This window comes from Thalassophryne amazonica, chromosome 4 (genome assembly GCF_902500255.1).
Source record: "Thalassophryne amazonica chromosome 4, fThaAma1.1, whole genome shotgun sequence".
In the NCBI taxonomy this organism is placed as follows: Eukaryota; Metazoa; Chordata; class Actinopteri; order Batrachoidiformes; family Batrachoididae; genus Thalassophryne; species Thalassophryne amazonica.
The window spans coordinates 62,827,820-62,842,573 of NC_047106.1; the positions used below are offsets into that span (position 1 = coordinate 62,827,820).

The 14,754-nt window shown below is 42.0% G+C and overlaps 1 protein-coding gene across 1 annotated transcript in view; it reads right to left on the reverse strand.

Annotated features, from left to right (window-relative positions):
- Positions 1-2,589: 2,589 nt before the first annotated feature.
- Positions 2,590-14,754, reverse strand: part of kcnj5 (potassium inwardly rectifying channel subfamily J member 5) — a 228,198-nt gene continuing 216,033 nt past the window's right edge. Inside the window, exon 4 of the mRNA XM_034168001.1 lies at positions 2,590-3,663. Coding sequence (XP_034023892.1) covers positions 3,278-3,663 — 386 coding nt within the window. The 3' untranslated portion in view covers positions 2,590-3,277. The remainder of the gene's footprint in view (positions 3,664-14,754) is intronic.

A 14,754-nucleotide genomic window follows, 5' to 3' on the forward strand; every position in this document is an offset into this window, starting at 1 on the left:
CATTCAAGCGCGTCCTGGGACATTTTTCACAAAGCTATGTGCACACTGTTGGAAACACTCAGCGCTGCTCGCCTTCTTCTCCAGACTTCGAGCCTGGAGCCAGAGCAGCGCTGAGCTTAACTTTATGTGGTGTGATCGTTTTAGACTATGAAATTGATAATAACAACTGTAGTTTCGTCATTCTCTTAATTCGCCCGTGCTGCAACCAGGTTTTGTCGTCTCCATTCGGTTGTCACAATAAAATAAATACAGAAACACATTTAAAAAATAAAGAAATCTGACAGATTAGGCGTGTCTTATTAATTGAGCGAGCAAATATCCACGTCAAGAATTATTGACATGTGCAAAGAGAATACAGTGGTCCCTCGTTATAACGCCGTTCACCTGTCGTGGCCTCGGAGTCTTGTGGAGTATTTAGTCCAATTTTGCATGCCTTTTTTTTTTACAGTGTTCTGTGTTCTGCGTATCTGTTTATAAGAATCTTGTCGCCCAGAAGAAAAAAGAGCGCCAACAACTACTCATAACTGTGTTTGTCACACGGAAACAAACACCTGCAGCCAGGTGTGAGTGGAAAAAGGCGCGGCGTCAGGACGCAGAGGCCCGATCTGTGACATACTGGTGAGTCACTATTAATAATTTCTTATGTGTCCGACCTCGTTCGTTGATCGTTAAAATTAATTCGTTAGCTCTAAATGCCATCATAATTATTTATAGGAAAACGTTCTATTTTTATTTCTCAAACAAATGTTTGGGCCTGAAAACAGTTTGGTATTATTTTCCTACTAAGGTTTGAACTTTGAGAGTGTTTACACACGAGAGAAAAGTGAGAAAATGTTCATGCCTGATTGAGAAAGTGTATAAACTGTGTAGTGAGGGGTTTTACAGCTTTGAAATGTCTATAATAATTGTAAAAAATAACGCTGCCTAATGTCGCGGTTTCGCGTATTTCGGGCTGTTTTTTAGAACGTAACTCCAGCAATTAATGAGGGACCACTGTAACACTTTATTGATTATATACTACAAAATAATTGATAGGACGGCCGCTTTTGACGCTCTATTGGCACGCGTCGTGATTGGTGAAGTTCTTTTTCATTGCCGTCTTCCTGGCTTCCATGTCGTAAAATGAGGGTGTGTCTGAAGCGGAGTCTGAATATTTATGGGTGTGTTTATTATAATTACGATCGTTTCCACCCGCCGCATTTATCAAGATCACGTCAGGCGTACGCCAGAAATGGGCAGGTGCGCACTGCTTGATACATGTCACGGCGACTTTGGTGTATTTCAAGTTTACCCCGTAATTTTACGCCACAAGTGCGCAACATTGATACATGAGGCCCAATTACTTTGTTTTCAGCAGTCTCCGTAGCTGTTTGTGCAAATGCTGCATACTTTGAAATTGGTCACGGAAGTGTTCAAGGTAATCCCAGTGTATTATCAGATGGTCACTAACAGCTTAAAGCTAAATTGTTATGATTTTGGTGCGACATGTCCTTTAAACATGGTTCAGTGCTTATTAAATCATATTTTTGGGGACGTGGCAGCAGTTTTCCTGGATGGCTTTGGTGCAGACATTAAAAACTATGACCCACTTATTTCCTCATTATTAGTGGATTAGCTGGACTGAACGTCATCAAGCTTCCAATAGCTTCTAAAAGTGCTGGCAACTTTAATATGTAAAATTGAACAAATTGAAAATTTTACTGATTGGAAATACTGGTGCACAGTCATCTTGTATGATCCGTTTGGACAATTAACTACACAACAAGCTGTGCTATTTCAGATATTTCTAATAAAATGCTCAAAAAGGATATACAAGGTCCTCTACAACAGCAGCCATTCTTGTGGCCTTTCTGCTGTGGGAGCGCTGAGCTCTGCTCAGTCGCACACACTAGCTCTCAGAGTGGCCGTGTTTGTAAGTATGCATAACTTTATGGCTTAAATGTATTGAAGTAAGGAGTTTGAAAGAAAAAAAAAATCACTTGTCACGACTGGAGAAACTAGCTATAGAGGCCAACCCATTTTTTTGATTATACCAGACTATAAACATGTTTATTTCTGGTCTAAAGTTGGACATTTTAACATGGGCTTCTCTGACAATGTGATCCTTTCTGGTGCCAGCCTCACCTGGCCAATTAAGGAACTACAACTTTTTCTTCTTCCTGTTATACCTAATTTTGAGCCGCCAAAGCTTACTGCTTGCTTATAATTAAAACTCCTTTAAAAAATAGGGCTGAAGTTGAAAAATCAAAGAATTCCTCTTCAACTCAATTTAATTTTTTTTTTTTTTTTTTGCATTTCCTAGACTTTGTGGTAGCCATTTTGCAGTGCTATACACAGTTTGCATTTTTTTTTCTTGTATGTTGCACATTTGAGAGCGCCATAACATAAATTGCGCTTTATTTTCTGTGAAAAGCATCAAAATAAAACTTTCTTGAATTAAAACTGAGGCATTGGTGTGTGTGTGTGTGTGTGTGTGTGTGTGTGTGTGTGTGTGTGTGCGTGCGCGTGCATTTGATTTGACTCTAAAAAGCCACAGTGATCCATTTGCCCAGTGTTAATTTGATGAGTATCAAAATGAGGTACTAGCCGTTTAATTTCGGGTCAAGGCTCTGAGTCTATTGTTGAGACAATTCGACATAAGATTATTTCTGACAATACAACCATGATGACCATTACAAAGAAAACAGACTGAATAGTGGCTGCCAGTACAGATGGCCCATTTTTTCCTTGCATGTCTTACCAATTATAAGCCTCGCACATTTCCTGTCCAATAAAATAAATAATTATCTTCCACATAAAAAAAAAACAAACAAACAAGATTTCAATAGCTGCAAATGGAAGCTGCTGTCACACATATTAGCCAAGTTATGAGTTTAATACTCTGCCCAGATAAGGTTGAATTGACAAACTCTAACATGAGGATATTGGAGTATCCATAATAGCCCCTCTCGTACTTTGTCATGGCTGTCAGTTTCAGCGCCAGTTCTCGTTATGTTCATTAAGCTGTCGTACCAGTAAAAATGGTCATGACAGTTATCAAAAGGCAATCAGAACCACCAACCTTTAAGTGTATATATCCTGAACATATGCTGTACGTAATGTGCCAGTGTACTTACATGTCTACAAAACCAACCTACGCACTAACGGAGAAATATTGCATGGACGTTTTAGATCTCCAAGCTCAGCAATGGCTCAAGCTTGCCATTGACTAAATGGAGAATTGCATTATCTGGTTTTCTTGTCCGCTCTCTCCTGGGTGTGTAACTGATGTATCCAATCAATCAGGACGTCCATCAGCAAAGGGTGGCTCTTCCAAAGGAGCAGCTGAGCCATTGGTCTCTCCCCTGTCACTCGCCATGTCTCTCTGCTCCTCGTCCCGCTCCTGACTCAGTGGTTCCTGTTGGGACAGGCGGTTGAAAGGGTTAAAAGTGTGCTTTTTGTGCTCTGGGCTGATTAGGGAAAGCTGAGGCAACAGTGGCGCCTCCTGAGGTTTAGCAGATAGCTCCTTGGCGCTGCAGGTGGGAGTGTTGGTCTCGTACACTTCGTGGAAGTTGTTGTAGTCCACCTCATAGAAGCCATTCTCCAGCGAGAGAACAGGGGTGAAACGGTAGCCCCAAAGGACCTCTGTGTCCAGGTAGGAACTTCGTGCCTGACATGTCATACCTGCCACAGGAACATGCAAGCAGTTAGCATACAAACATGCATAAATAGAGGAAAAGAAGTGTCAGAAGAACAAGACATAGCCATAAAATTAGTAACAATGGGGTGCCGCCATAGACATCCCATAATAGACAGGTATTATGGTCATGTGACCTGGAGCGCTGAGCCGCCCATCTTGAAAGACTGAAGCGCTGCAGCGGTCTCTCGCTGTCAGTGGAAAATGCATGCTTTGCGCTTGTGATAATGTTCAATTCTCTGCCCGACTTTTCCAATGTTTAAGACGTGAAAACTTGTGCTTACTTCAATTCAGATACGTAGATTCGATTTCTGTAGTCAGATTAATCATACCTGTTGATCCTTTCTCTCTATAAGGCTGCGAATGGAGCGTAAATTGGAGCTCCTGTCAATAGAAAACTGATGTCATCAGTCAAATCTGGCTGATTCCTCTTTAATTCCTTTGCTTTGATGGCAAAGGATTAGAACAAAATCATGAACAGAAGAGGCAAAACAGGTGGTAAAGCCAGAGCCAAGGCGAAGACTCACTAACTGCAGTCCTGGATTGCAGTTAGCAGTCAGACGTGTCCACTGTCTGCTGGGGGGGCAGTGTGGGGCGTGTGGGTGCCCGAGCCCCCATTTGCCTGGCGGCTGTGCTCGAGTGTCTGGACGCTAGGATCCTCGAGCTGGCTGGCGGCATAGTTCGGAACAGTGGGAAAACTTGCATTATTCCCCATCACCTGCAGCTGGCTGTCCGCAACGATGAGGAGCTCATGAGCGGCGTTGCCAGCTAGTTCGGGGATCTCCGCGGTCCGGTGTTCGAGTGGGGCCACCGGGTGGGTGGGGGCTCCTGCACACATGCGTTCCGTGTGGTTGCCCTTCCTTGGCGGGCAGTGGGCGTGGTTGGCTGGGGGCTGCAGTCCAGCATGGAATGATTTTGTTCTAATTCTTCACTGTCAAAGCACAGAGAGGAAAAAAAAAGAGGAATCAGCCAGAGAGTTGACTGATGACATGAGTTTTCTATTGACAGGAGCTCCACTTTACGCTCCATTTGCAGCCTTATGGGGAGAAAGGATCAACAGTTATGATTAAACTGACTTCAGAAATCAAATCTACGTACGAGGTCTGTTAGAAAAGTAATGGACCTTTTTATTTTATGCAAAAAATATATGGATTTGATTCATATGTTTTTACGTCAGCCAAGCTTGAACCTTCGTGCGCATGCGTGAGTTTTTTCACGCCTGTCGGTTGCGTCATTCGCCTGTGGGCAGGCTTTGAGTGAGCACTGGTCCACCCCCCTCGTCGGATTTTTATTGTCAGGGAAATGGCGGAATGATTTGGGCTTTGCTCCATCAGAATTTTTTCAGAAACTGTTAGAGACAGGCAGCTGGAAACCATTCGGAAAATTCATTTGGCTTTCGGTGAAAATCTTTTGGGCTTCACAGAGATTAAGGAGTGTTACTACCGCTTTAAGGACAGCCCACAATGGCACATGGCGCGCTGCGCTCCAAGCCGCGATCGACAGGCAGAAACGACCATTTCATTTCTAAACGTATGGCTGTATGGCTCCGGGACCATTGTGTGCAATTTCTCTGGTTATCACAAGAGCTGGACATCAGCCATTTTCCATCAGATTTCACTTTTAACAAGAGATTTTGTCATGGAAAGCCATGCGGAGGCTTTGCGCGTCACGTCGGATTCGCTGATGGAGCGAGACAAAGAACACCTCCGTTTTGGAGTGTCAGAGGACAAGTTGGGACATGCCCAGCTCTCCACAATTTCTCTTATACTCACTCGACTGGTAAGCAACTGAAAGCTGAGATAGGCATGTCCCAACTTGTCCTCTGACACTCCAAAACGGAGGTGTTCTTTGTCTCGCTCCATCAGTGGCTCCGTCGTGACGCGCGAAGCCTCCCTGCGGCTTTCCATGACAAAATCTCTTGTTAAAAGTGAAATCTGACGGAAAATGGCTGATGTCCAGCTCTTGTGATAACCAGAGAAATTGCACACGATGGTCCCGGAGCCATACAGCCATCTGTTTAAAAATGAAATGGTCATTTCTGCCTGTCGATCGCGGCTCGGAGCGCAGCGCGCCGTGTGCCATTGTGGGCCGTCCTTAAAGCGGTAGTAACGCTCCTTAATCTCTGTGAAGCCCAAAAAATTTTCACCGAAAGCCAAATGAATTTTCCGAATGGTTTCCAGCTGCCTATCTCTAACAGTTTCTGAAAAAATTCTGATGGAGCAAAGCCCAAATCATTCCGCCATTTCCCTGACAATAAAAATCCGATGAGGGGGGTGGACCAGTGCTCACTCAAAGCCTGCCCACAGGCGAATGATGCAACCGACAGGCGTGAAAAAACTCACGCATGCACACGAAGGTTCAAGCTTGGCTGACGTAAAAACATATGAATCAAATCCATATATTTTTTGCATAAAATAAAAAGGTCCGTTACTTTTCTAACAGACCTCGTATCTGAATTGACCTTAGCACAAGTTTTCATGTCTTAAATGTAAATAATGGTGGAGAAGTTGGCCAGAGAATCAACAGTGATTACAAGCGCAGAGCATGCATTTTCCACTGACAGCGAGAGACCGCTGCAGCGCTTCAACCTTCCAAGATGGCGGGGCCACAATCCTCTCATGGCAGGCCTTTTGTACAGCTCGACCCTCTCTAGTAAATCTGTGGGCACCGCAGTCTTGTTTGGAACCTGCGTGATATTGCGGGATTTGACCACTTATGGGGACAGCCACTCCCGTTATGCAATATATAAACAGCATAACTTCAAACGGACAAATTGTGTACTGTTTTATTTTCAGCTGCAATCACAGAAGCATTCGCGAAAAGTGTTTTTTTTTTTTTTTTCAGTTCCCAGTGGAGAAGGGAAGAGGAAGCGAGTGGGAGATGTCATGTGGGTAATTGTTAGCCTACACAGTTAACCAGAGTAGCTCCGTTCTCTCTTTGCATTTTCACTTTGTTTGTGTGTAATCTGCCCAAAAACTCTGAGAAAATGCCATGTTTTTTTCCCCAGAAGTAGAGAAATTACATCATACACATCATATTTTACCCCTTTAGTGCCCACCCTCAAACAAGACTGTGGTGCCCAGTTGCAGAGAAATGTAAAACATCCAACAGAAAAGGCCAAAGATGCACAAAGATGAACTTTAAGACTCACCTAAGCATTAATCCTATAATTTAGAGGTATTTTTGTCTGGCCACAATGAGCATCCCCTTTGGGCACCAGCTGTAGGATCATTTTATGAAACAGTCAAAATCCATCTTTAAATGTCAAAGGAGATGTTGTTCATGGGTTTTGTACTCTGTAACCCTTCGTGGCCCCACCACTCAATCTCCTGGGCCATAATCCCCTGGTGGATGAGAAATTATGATCCTAATCATTCATTGTCGATACCCACTTCCTCCAACCAAGGGTCAAGAGGGGCTAGAGCCATAGAAACTAACATGACAGAATGAATCAGTATCTGTATGGAAACTCTTAGATTTACCTATGAACATTTTGGAGCACACTGGTAACCCAAGTGGAAATGGTGATTGTAGGAAAAATGTCAGTGGCATCATGACACATATAATGATGCAGTTTGCTAGTGAGTCACAACTTGTATATTTAATTCTACACAATAAAATCACCAGTGTTAAATTAACACTGACTGTCAGAGTAGGACCATATGTTCACTGTCAGTGTTAATTTAACACTGTCAGTGTTAGTTTTACACTGGTGATTTTACTGTGTACTTACATAGTAACACATATCAAATATTAAAAAAAATCTTCAGTTTTATGATTTACTTAATCCACAAAGATTGTAATTGTAAACTATAGTCTATAAGCCAACTCAGATCTTAAACTACACAATTAATCATCAGGCACAGGCTCCCTACAGAGTGAATAAGGAGCTGGCCTGCCATTATGAGGACATAGGTTTGAATCCCTCTCATCCTGCCTGTATGTGTTCTTGGAGAAGACACTTCATATAAACTGTAAATGGGTATTGGCTCTGGCTGGGGACGTAACTTGCATCTGATTGGTGTCCTGTCATGGGATGGAATCTGGAGATAAGTACAGGCACAAACGTGCCTCAGGACCTATATGACTCCTGGACATGAATGGATTGTTGTTAATGGATTGCCACTTACATTTAATTCTTTTGTCACCCCGCAAATGTCACCACTCAACAAAATGTTTTTTCTAGACTCCACCTCATCCACAAACATCTCAGTTTTAGCTTCCAAAATGTTTTTTCCTGCTCTTCCTCTCATTTGCCATGATAATTAACCATGAATGTGGAAGATTAAATATTCATGAGGTGTTTTTGCATTGACCATTTGTTGACAGTCGGTCAGTCAAACAGACAGACAGACACACACCAATGAAACATAATCTTCTCAGCAGAGGTAAAAATCCCAGTGACTGTTGGGTGAAAGATCTACTGCAGGGCTGATGCACATGGACAGACACCTAATGGTCAGTTTCACAGTGTCCAATTCACCAAGCCTTCTTGTTTTTTTTTTTGTTTTTTTTTTAATGCAAGCACAAAAAAAGAAAACATGCAAGTGGCTGACTCTTACTATCCGGTTTTTCTTTATGTATGTTTTGATGGGATGGGCGTCATACTTGATGGAGACAAACTGTCTCAGTAAAGTTGATGTGGAGCCTGATCCATCCATCCATCCATCCATCCATCCATCCATCCATCCATCCATCCATCCATCCATCCATCCATCCATCCATCCATCCATCCATCCATCCATCCATCCATCCATCCATCCATCCATTCATTCTCTATACCTGCTTACTCCAATCAAGAGTCACGGGGAGATTGAAGCCTATCCCAGCAGTCACAGGGTGTGAGGTCGGGTACACCTTGGACAGGACACCGGTCTAGGAGATTGATGACTTTGGGTAATTTTTTTCAGTGAATTATTCATATCAACCTTTCAACCTCAAAATCACTTTGGCACCCTACAATAGCAAACCATGGTGCTTTATGCACTCTGCCAATTTGGATCTATGCACAAGCACTCAGACCTTTAGATCACAGCTGCCATCGTCAGGCATCATTGAAATGCTCTTTGGATTTGGTGACCAGTTTAGACACAGCTTTGGAGGGGACACAGATGTGCATTTTTAAATGTGAGCAGTAGTTTTAAGCAAGGTTTCAGTAATAAAAGCTAATGTTCTATTTTTTGTGAACCTTATGTCGTTTGTCTTTTTTGACCCCCCACCCCCCAAGGAAAAACCAGAGGACAAAAGACAAGTTAATCCAACTAATGTCAAACACATCCCACACATTTGTTCTGATCACTGCATTTTTAAGATGTAGAGCAAGTACATCAGTGGGATGGAAATTGTTCTACCAGAATGTAGACCTGGGTTTGATTCCCAGTCACACTAGTTGTCTGTGTCCATTGACAAGAAACTTCATCTGTAGTGTTTCGGTAAACTCAAATGTAAATGAGTACTGGCCTTGTCTGAGAAAATAACTTGTGATGACCTGCCATCACATCTATGGGGAGTCACAGACTCTCATTCACTTCATACTATGGCATCCAGGACAAAAGCACCAGTACCAGTGGACCTCAGGGCCAATTTAGGACTGACAGTGAGCATCGAAGTTGGGGATTAGCCAAGTTTATCAACACGAAAGTTTTAAAAGTACAAGTCTCCAACTCAAAGTATATCCCTGTAACTATGAGAATTAGGGGTGGGAATCTTTAAGCACCTCACAATTTGATTTAAGTATGATTCAGAGGGCTGCGATTCGATGATAAAAACAATTATTGCTGCATCTTGAAGCGTCCATTATTTTCTATACAGGATTTCTTTTTTCTCACTGTGTGAGTATTTATGACACTTCAAATCAAAGTATTTGTAATGTCCATAATGAATTGGTTCAAATACATTGTGTGCACCTGTGCAGCTTTCACTGATTCTAAAATCTAAAACCCAGCTGCTAAAACTACCTGTGTAAGTGTGGCTTCAGACTGACTCGTGTTTTGACTATTACTGCTCCTGCACAAAAAAAAAAAAAAAAAAGTGGTGTACGTCATTGTGATGCATTTGCATACTGGCTGTACTGCACCAATGCACATTATTCTTGTGGCAGAAGAATTAATAATGGCAAAAATGGAGAGAACATGGCATGCAGCATCTCTTCTCATCTTGTGCACATGTATTTCGAATGCACTTTGGTTTCAGTGGAACAAACTGCTTGCATGTGCTTTCCACCAAAATGCATGACCGAGTGCATATTAAAATGAAAATAGTGGTGGAGACAATTTTAGGTGATCAGCCATGATACTCTGCAGATGTATTTGTATTCTTTCTTCACTCTTTATCAATCAATCAATCAATCAATCAACTTTTTTTTTATATAGCGCCAAATCACAACAAACAGTTGCCCCAAGGCGCTCTATATTGTAAGGCAAGGCCATACAATAATTATGAAAAACCCCAACGGTCAAAACGACCCCCTATGAGCAAGCACTTGGCTACAGTGGGAAGGAAAAACTCCCTTTTAACAGGAAGAAACCTCCAGCAGAACCAGGCTCAGGGAGGGGCAGTCTTCTGCTGAGACTGGTTGGGGCTGAGGGAAAGAACCAGGAAAAAGACATGCTGTGGAGGGGGGCAGAGATCGATCACTAATGATTAAATGCAGAGTGATGCATACGGAGCAAAAAGAGAAAGAAACAGTGCATCATGGGAACCCCCCCACAGTCTACGTCTAAAGCAGCATAACCAAGGGATGGTCCAGGGTCACCTGATCCAGCCCTAACTATAAGCCTTAGCGAAAAGGAAAGTTTTAAGCCTAATCTTAAAAGTAGAGAGGGTATCTGTCTCCCTGATCTGAATTGGGAGCTGGTTCCACAGGAGAGGAGCCTGAAAGCTGAAGGCTCTGCCTCCCATTCTACTCTTACAAACCCTAGGAACTACAAGTAAGCCTGCAGTCTGAGAGCGAAGCGCTCTAATGGGGTAATATGGTACTACAAGGTCCCTAAGATAAGATGGGACCTGATTATTCAAAACCTTATAAGTAAGAAGAAGAATTTTAAATTCTATTCTAGAATTAACAGGAAGCCAATGAAGAGAGACCAACACGGGTGAGATATGCTCTCTCCTGCTAGTCCCCGTCAGTACTCTAGCTGCAGCATTCTGAACCAACTGAAGGCTTTTTAGGGAACTTTTAGGACAACCTGATAATAATGAATTACAATAGTCCAGCCTAGAGGAAATAAATGCATGAATTAGTTTTTCAGCATCACTCTGAGACAAGACCTTTCTGATTTTAGAGATATTGCGTAAATGCAAAAAGGCAGTCCTACATATTTGTTTAATATGCGCTTTGAATGACATATCCTGATCAAAATGACTCCAAGATTTCTCACAGTATTACTAGAGGTCAGGGAAATGCCATCCAGAGTAAAGATCTGGTTAGACACCATGCTTCTAAGATTTGTGGGGCCAAGTACAATAACTTCAGTTTTATCTGAGTTTAAAAGCAGGAAATTAGAGGTCATCCATGTCTTTATGTCTGTAAGACAATCCTGCAGTTTAGCTAATTGGTGTGTATCCTCTGGCTTCATGGATAGATAAAGCTGGGTATCATCTGCGTAACAATGAAAATTTAAGCAATACCGTCTAATATACTGCCTAAGGGAAGCATGTATAAAGTGAATAAAATTGGTCCTAGCACAGAACCTTGTGGAACTCCATAATTAACTTTAGTCTGTGAAGAAGATTCCCCATTTACATGAACAAACTGTAATCTATTAGACAAATATGATTCAAACCACCGCAGCGCAGTGCCTTTAATACCTATGACATGCTCTAATCTCTGTAATAAAATTTTATGGTCAACAGTATCAAAAGCAGCACTGAGGTCCAACAGAACAAGCACAGAGATAAGTCCACTGTCCAAAGCCATAAGAAGATCATTTGTAACCTTCACTAATGCTGTTTCTGTACTATGATGAATTCTAAAACCTGACTGAAACTCTTCAAATAGACCATTCCTCTGCAGGTGATCAGTTAGCTGTTTTACAACTACCCTCTCAAGAATCTTTGAGAGAAAAGGAAGGTTGGAGATTGGCCTATAATTAGCTAAGATAGCTGGGTCAAGTGATGGCTTTTTAAGTAATGGTTTAATTACTGCCACCTTAAAAACCTGTGGTACATAGCCAACTAACAAAGATAGATTGATCATATTTAAGATTGAAGCATTAAATAATGGTAGGACTTCCTTGAGCAGCCTGGCAGGAATGGGGTCTAATAAACATGTTGATGGTTTGGATGAAGTAACTAATGAAAATAACTCAGACAGAACAATGGGAGAGAAAGAGTCTAACCAAATACCGGCATCACTGAAAGCAGCCAAAGATAACGATACATCTTTGGGATGGTTATGATTAATTTTTTCTCTAATAGTCAAAATTTTGTTAGCAAAGAAAGTCATAAAGTCATTACTAGTTAAAGTTAATGGAATACTCAGCTCAATAGAGCTCTGACTCTTTGTCAGCCTGGCTACAGTGCTGAAAAGAAACCTGGGGTTGTTCTTATTTTCTTCAATTAGTGATGAGTAGAAAGATGTCCTAGCTTTACGGAGGGCTTTTTTATAGAGCAACAAACTCTTTTTCCAGGCTAAGTGAAGATCTTCTAAATTAGTGAGATGCCATTTCCTCTCCAACTTACGGGTTATCTGCTTTAAGCTACGAGTTTGTGAGTTATACCACGGAGTCAGACACTTCTGATTTAAAGCTCTCTTTTTCAGAGGAGCTACAGCATCCAAAGTTGTCTTCAATGAGGATGTAAAACTATTGACGAGATACTCTAACTCCCTTACAGAGTTTAGGTAGCTACTCTGCTCTGTGTTGGTATATGACATTAAAGAACATAAAGAAGGAATCATATCCTTAAACCTAGTTACAGCGCTTTCTGAAAGACTTCTAGTGTAATGAAACTTATTCCCCACTGCAGGGTAGTCCATCAGGGTAAATGTAAATGTTATTAAAAAATGATCAGACAGAAGGGAGTTTTCAGGGAATACTGTTAAGTCTTCTATTTCCATACCATAAGTCAGAACAAGATCTAAGATATGATTAAAGTGGTGGGTGGACTCATTTACTTTTTGAGCAAAGCCAATTGAGTCTAATAATAGATTAAATGCAGTGTTGAGGCTGTCATTCTCAGCATCTGTGTGGATGTTAAAATCGCCCACTATAATTATCTTATCTGAGCTAAGCACTAAGTCAGACAAAAGGTCTGAAAATTCACAGAGAAACTCACAGTAACGACCAGGTGGACGATAGATAATAACAAATAAAACTGGTTTTTGGGACTTCCAATTTGGATGGACAAGACTAAGAGACAAGCTTTCAAATGAATTAAAGCTCTGTCTGGGTTTTTGATTAATTAATAAGCTGGAATGGAAGATTGCTGCTAATCCTCCGCCCCGGCCCGTGCTACGAGCATTCTGACAGTTAGTGTGACTCGGGGGTGTTGACTCATTTAAACTAACATATTCATCCTGCTGTAACCAGGTTTCTGTTAGGCAGAATAAATCAATACGTTGATCAATTATTATATCATTTACCAACAGGGACTTAGAAGAGAGAGACCTAATGTTTCTTTATGAAACAAAAGAATGAGTCTGTTTTCAGCTGAGCCTCCAACATAGCGATGGAGGGTAAAAAAGGATAAAAGCAGAGATTAACTTAACTATTTTGTTTGTTTTGTAGATTTTCAAACCAGAATTTGTCACTAGATGTGACTTGTGCAAAAACAGGTGTTTTTTTCATTGTTTTCTTCATGCTGCCCTCTCCACCTGCAGCTGCACCATGCTTCATCTCCTCCAGGTTTTATGAAGAGGAAAGCTGCAATGAAGCCATATGGCAAATGTGATTACATATAAAGGACAGTGTCAGTTAAAAAAAAATGGCTTTCGTTAAAGTAAAAACACAGAGTTGCAAATGGATTCACAACTGCCCACATCAACATTGCAATACATTGAAGAATCTAATTTTCTGTTGTGTGGGCCGCCAGAAGAGGAGGTACTGCTGTCCCACCACCAGAGGGCGCCCTGCCTGCAGTGCGGGCTTCAGGCACGAGAGGGCGCTGCCGCCATGGACACAGCCGGGGGTGACAGCTGTCGCTCATTACCTCTTGACAGCTGTCACCCATCTACTCAACATCATCTCACTCCATAAAGACCAGACGTCATCTCCACCTCGTTGCCGAGATATCATACTTCATAGGAGGTAATATCCTCAGCCTTTGCGGAAATATTGAGAATCTGTTTATTGTGAGTGTTTGCAGGAGTTCCAGTCCTTTTGTGGAGGCTATGCAATACGGCACTCTTTTTCCTCTGAGGACGCGCTGCAAGTATTGAGTGAGAGGTGGAGGTGGCATTCCCACCGTAGTTGTTACTGGGTGTACACACACCCACACTTGACTGTCTTTGTTCTTCGCCAGCAGTACCAGATCCGACAGTCGGGGACGGTGATCACCTGGGAATTCGGGACTTGGCGGCTCCAGTATTCACCAGGTTCTGGGGCGGCGGAAATCGTGTGGTTCCGGCTCTTCTCAGGACAGACGTCTTCTATCCTCGAGCCTGCCCACACGTCACCTCTGTGTATTGACTGTTATGATATTCTGTGATTGTCTGTATGTTCGTTGTGCACATTCACAACATTAAATTGTTACTTTTTGGCTCATCTATTTACCGTTCATTTGCGCCCCCTGTTGTGGGTCCGTGTCACTACACTTTCCCAACATTTTCCTCCACTTCCAATGAGAATATTGCAACATTATTGAAATATTTAAATTTGGGTGGTGGAAAAAGTGAATTGCTACAGTATGTAGGATTTAACCTGATCTGTTGTTCAAATGATGGTAATTCAACCACTACACTATCCAACTAAATGTTGGCACACAGGCTCTTATGAAGCCCTAAGCACCAGACCCTTAGAGGAAGGAGTCTATCACATAGTCCTGGTGGACTTTAAAGACAGGCAAACAGCTGTTGGCCAACCCACCAAACATTGTGATGGTTGACAAGGGAAAGAAAACCAAAGTTGTGATCAATCCCA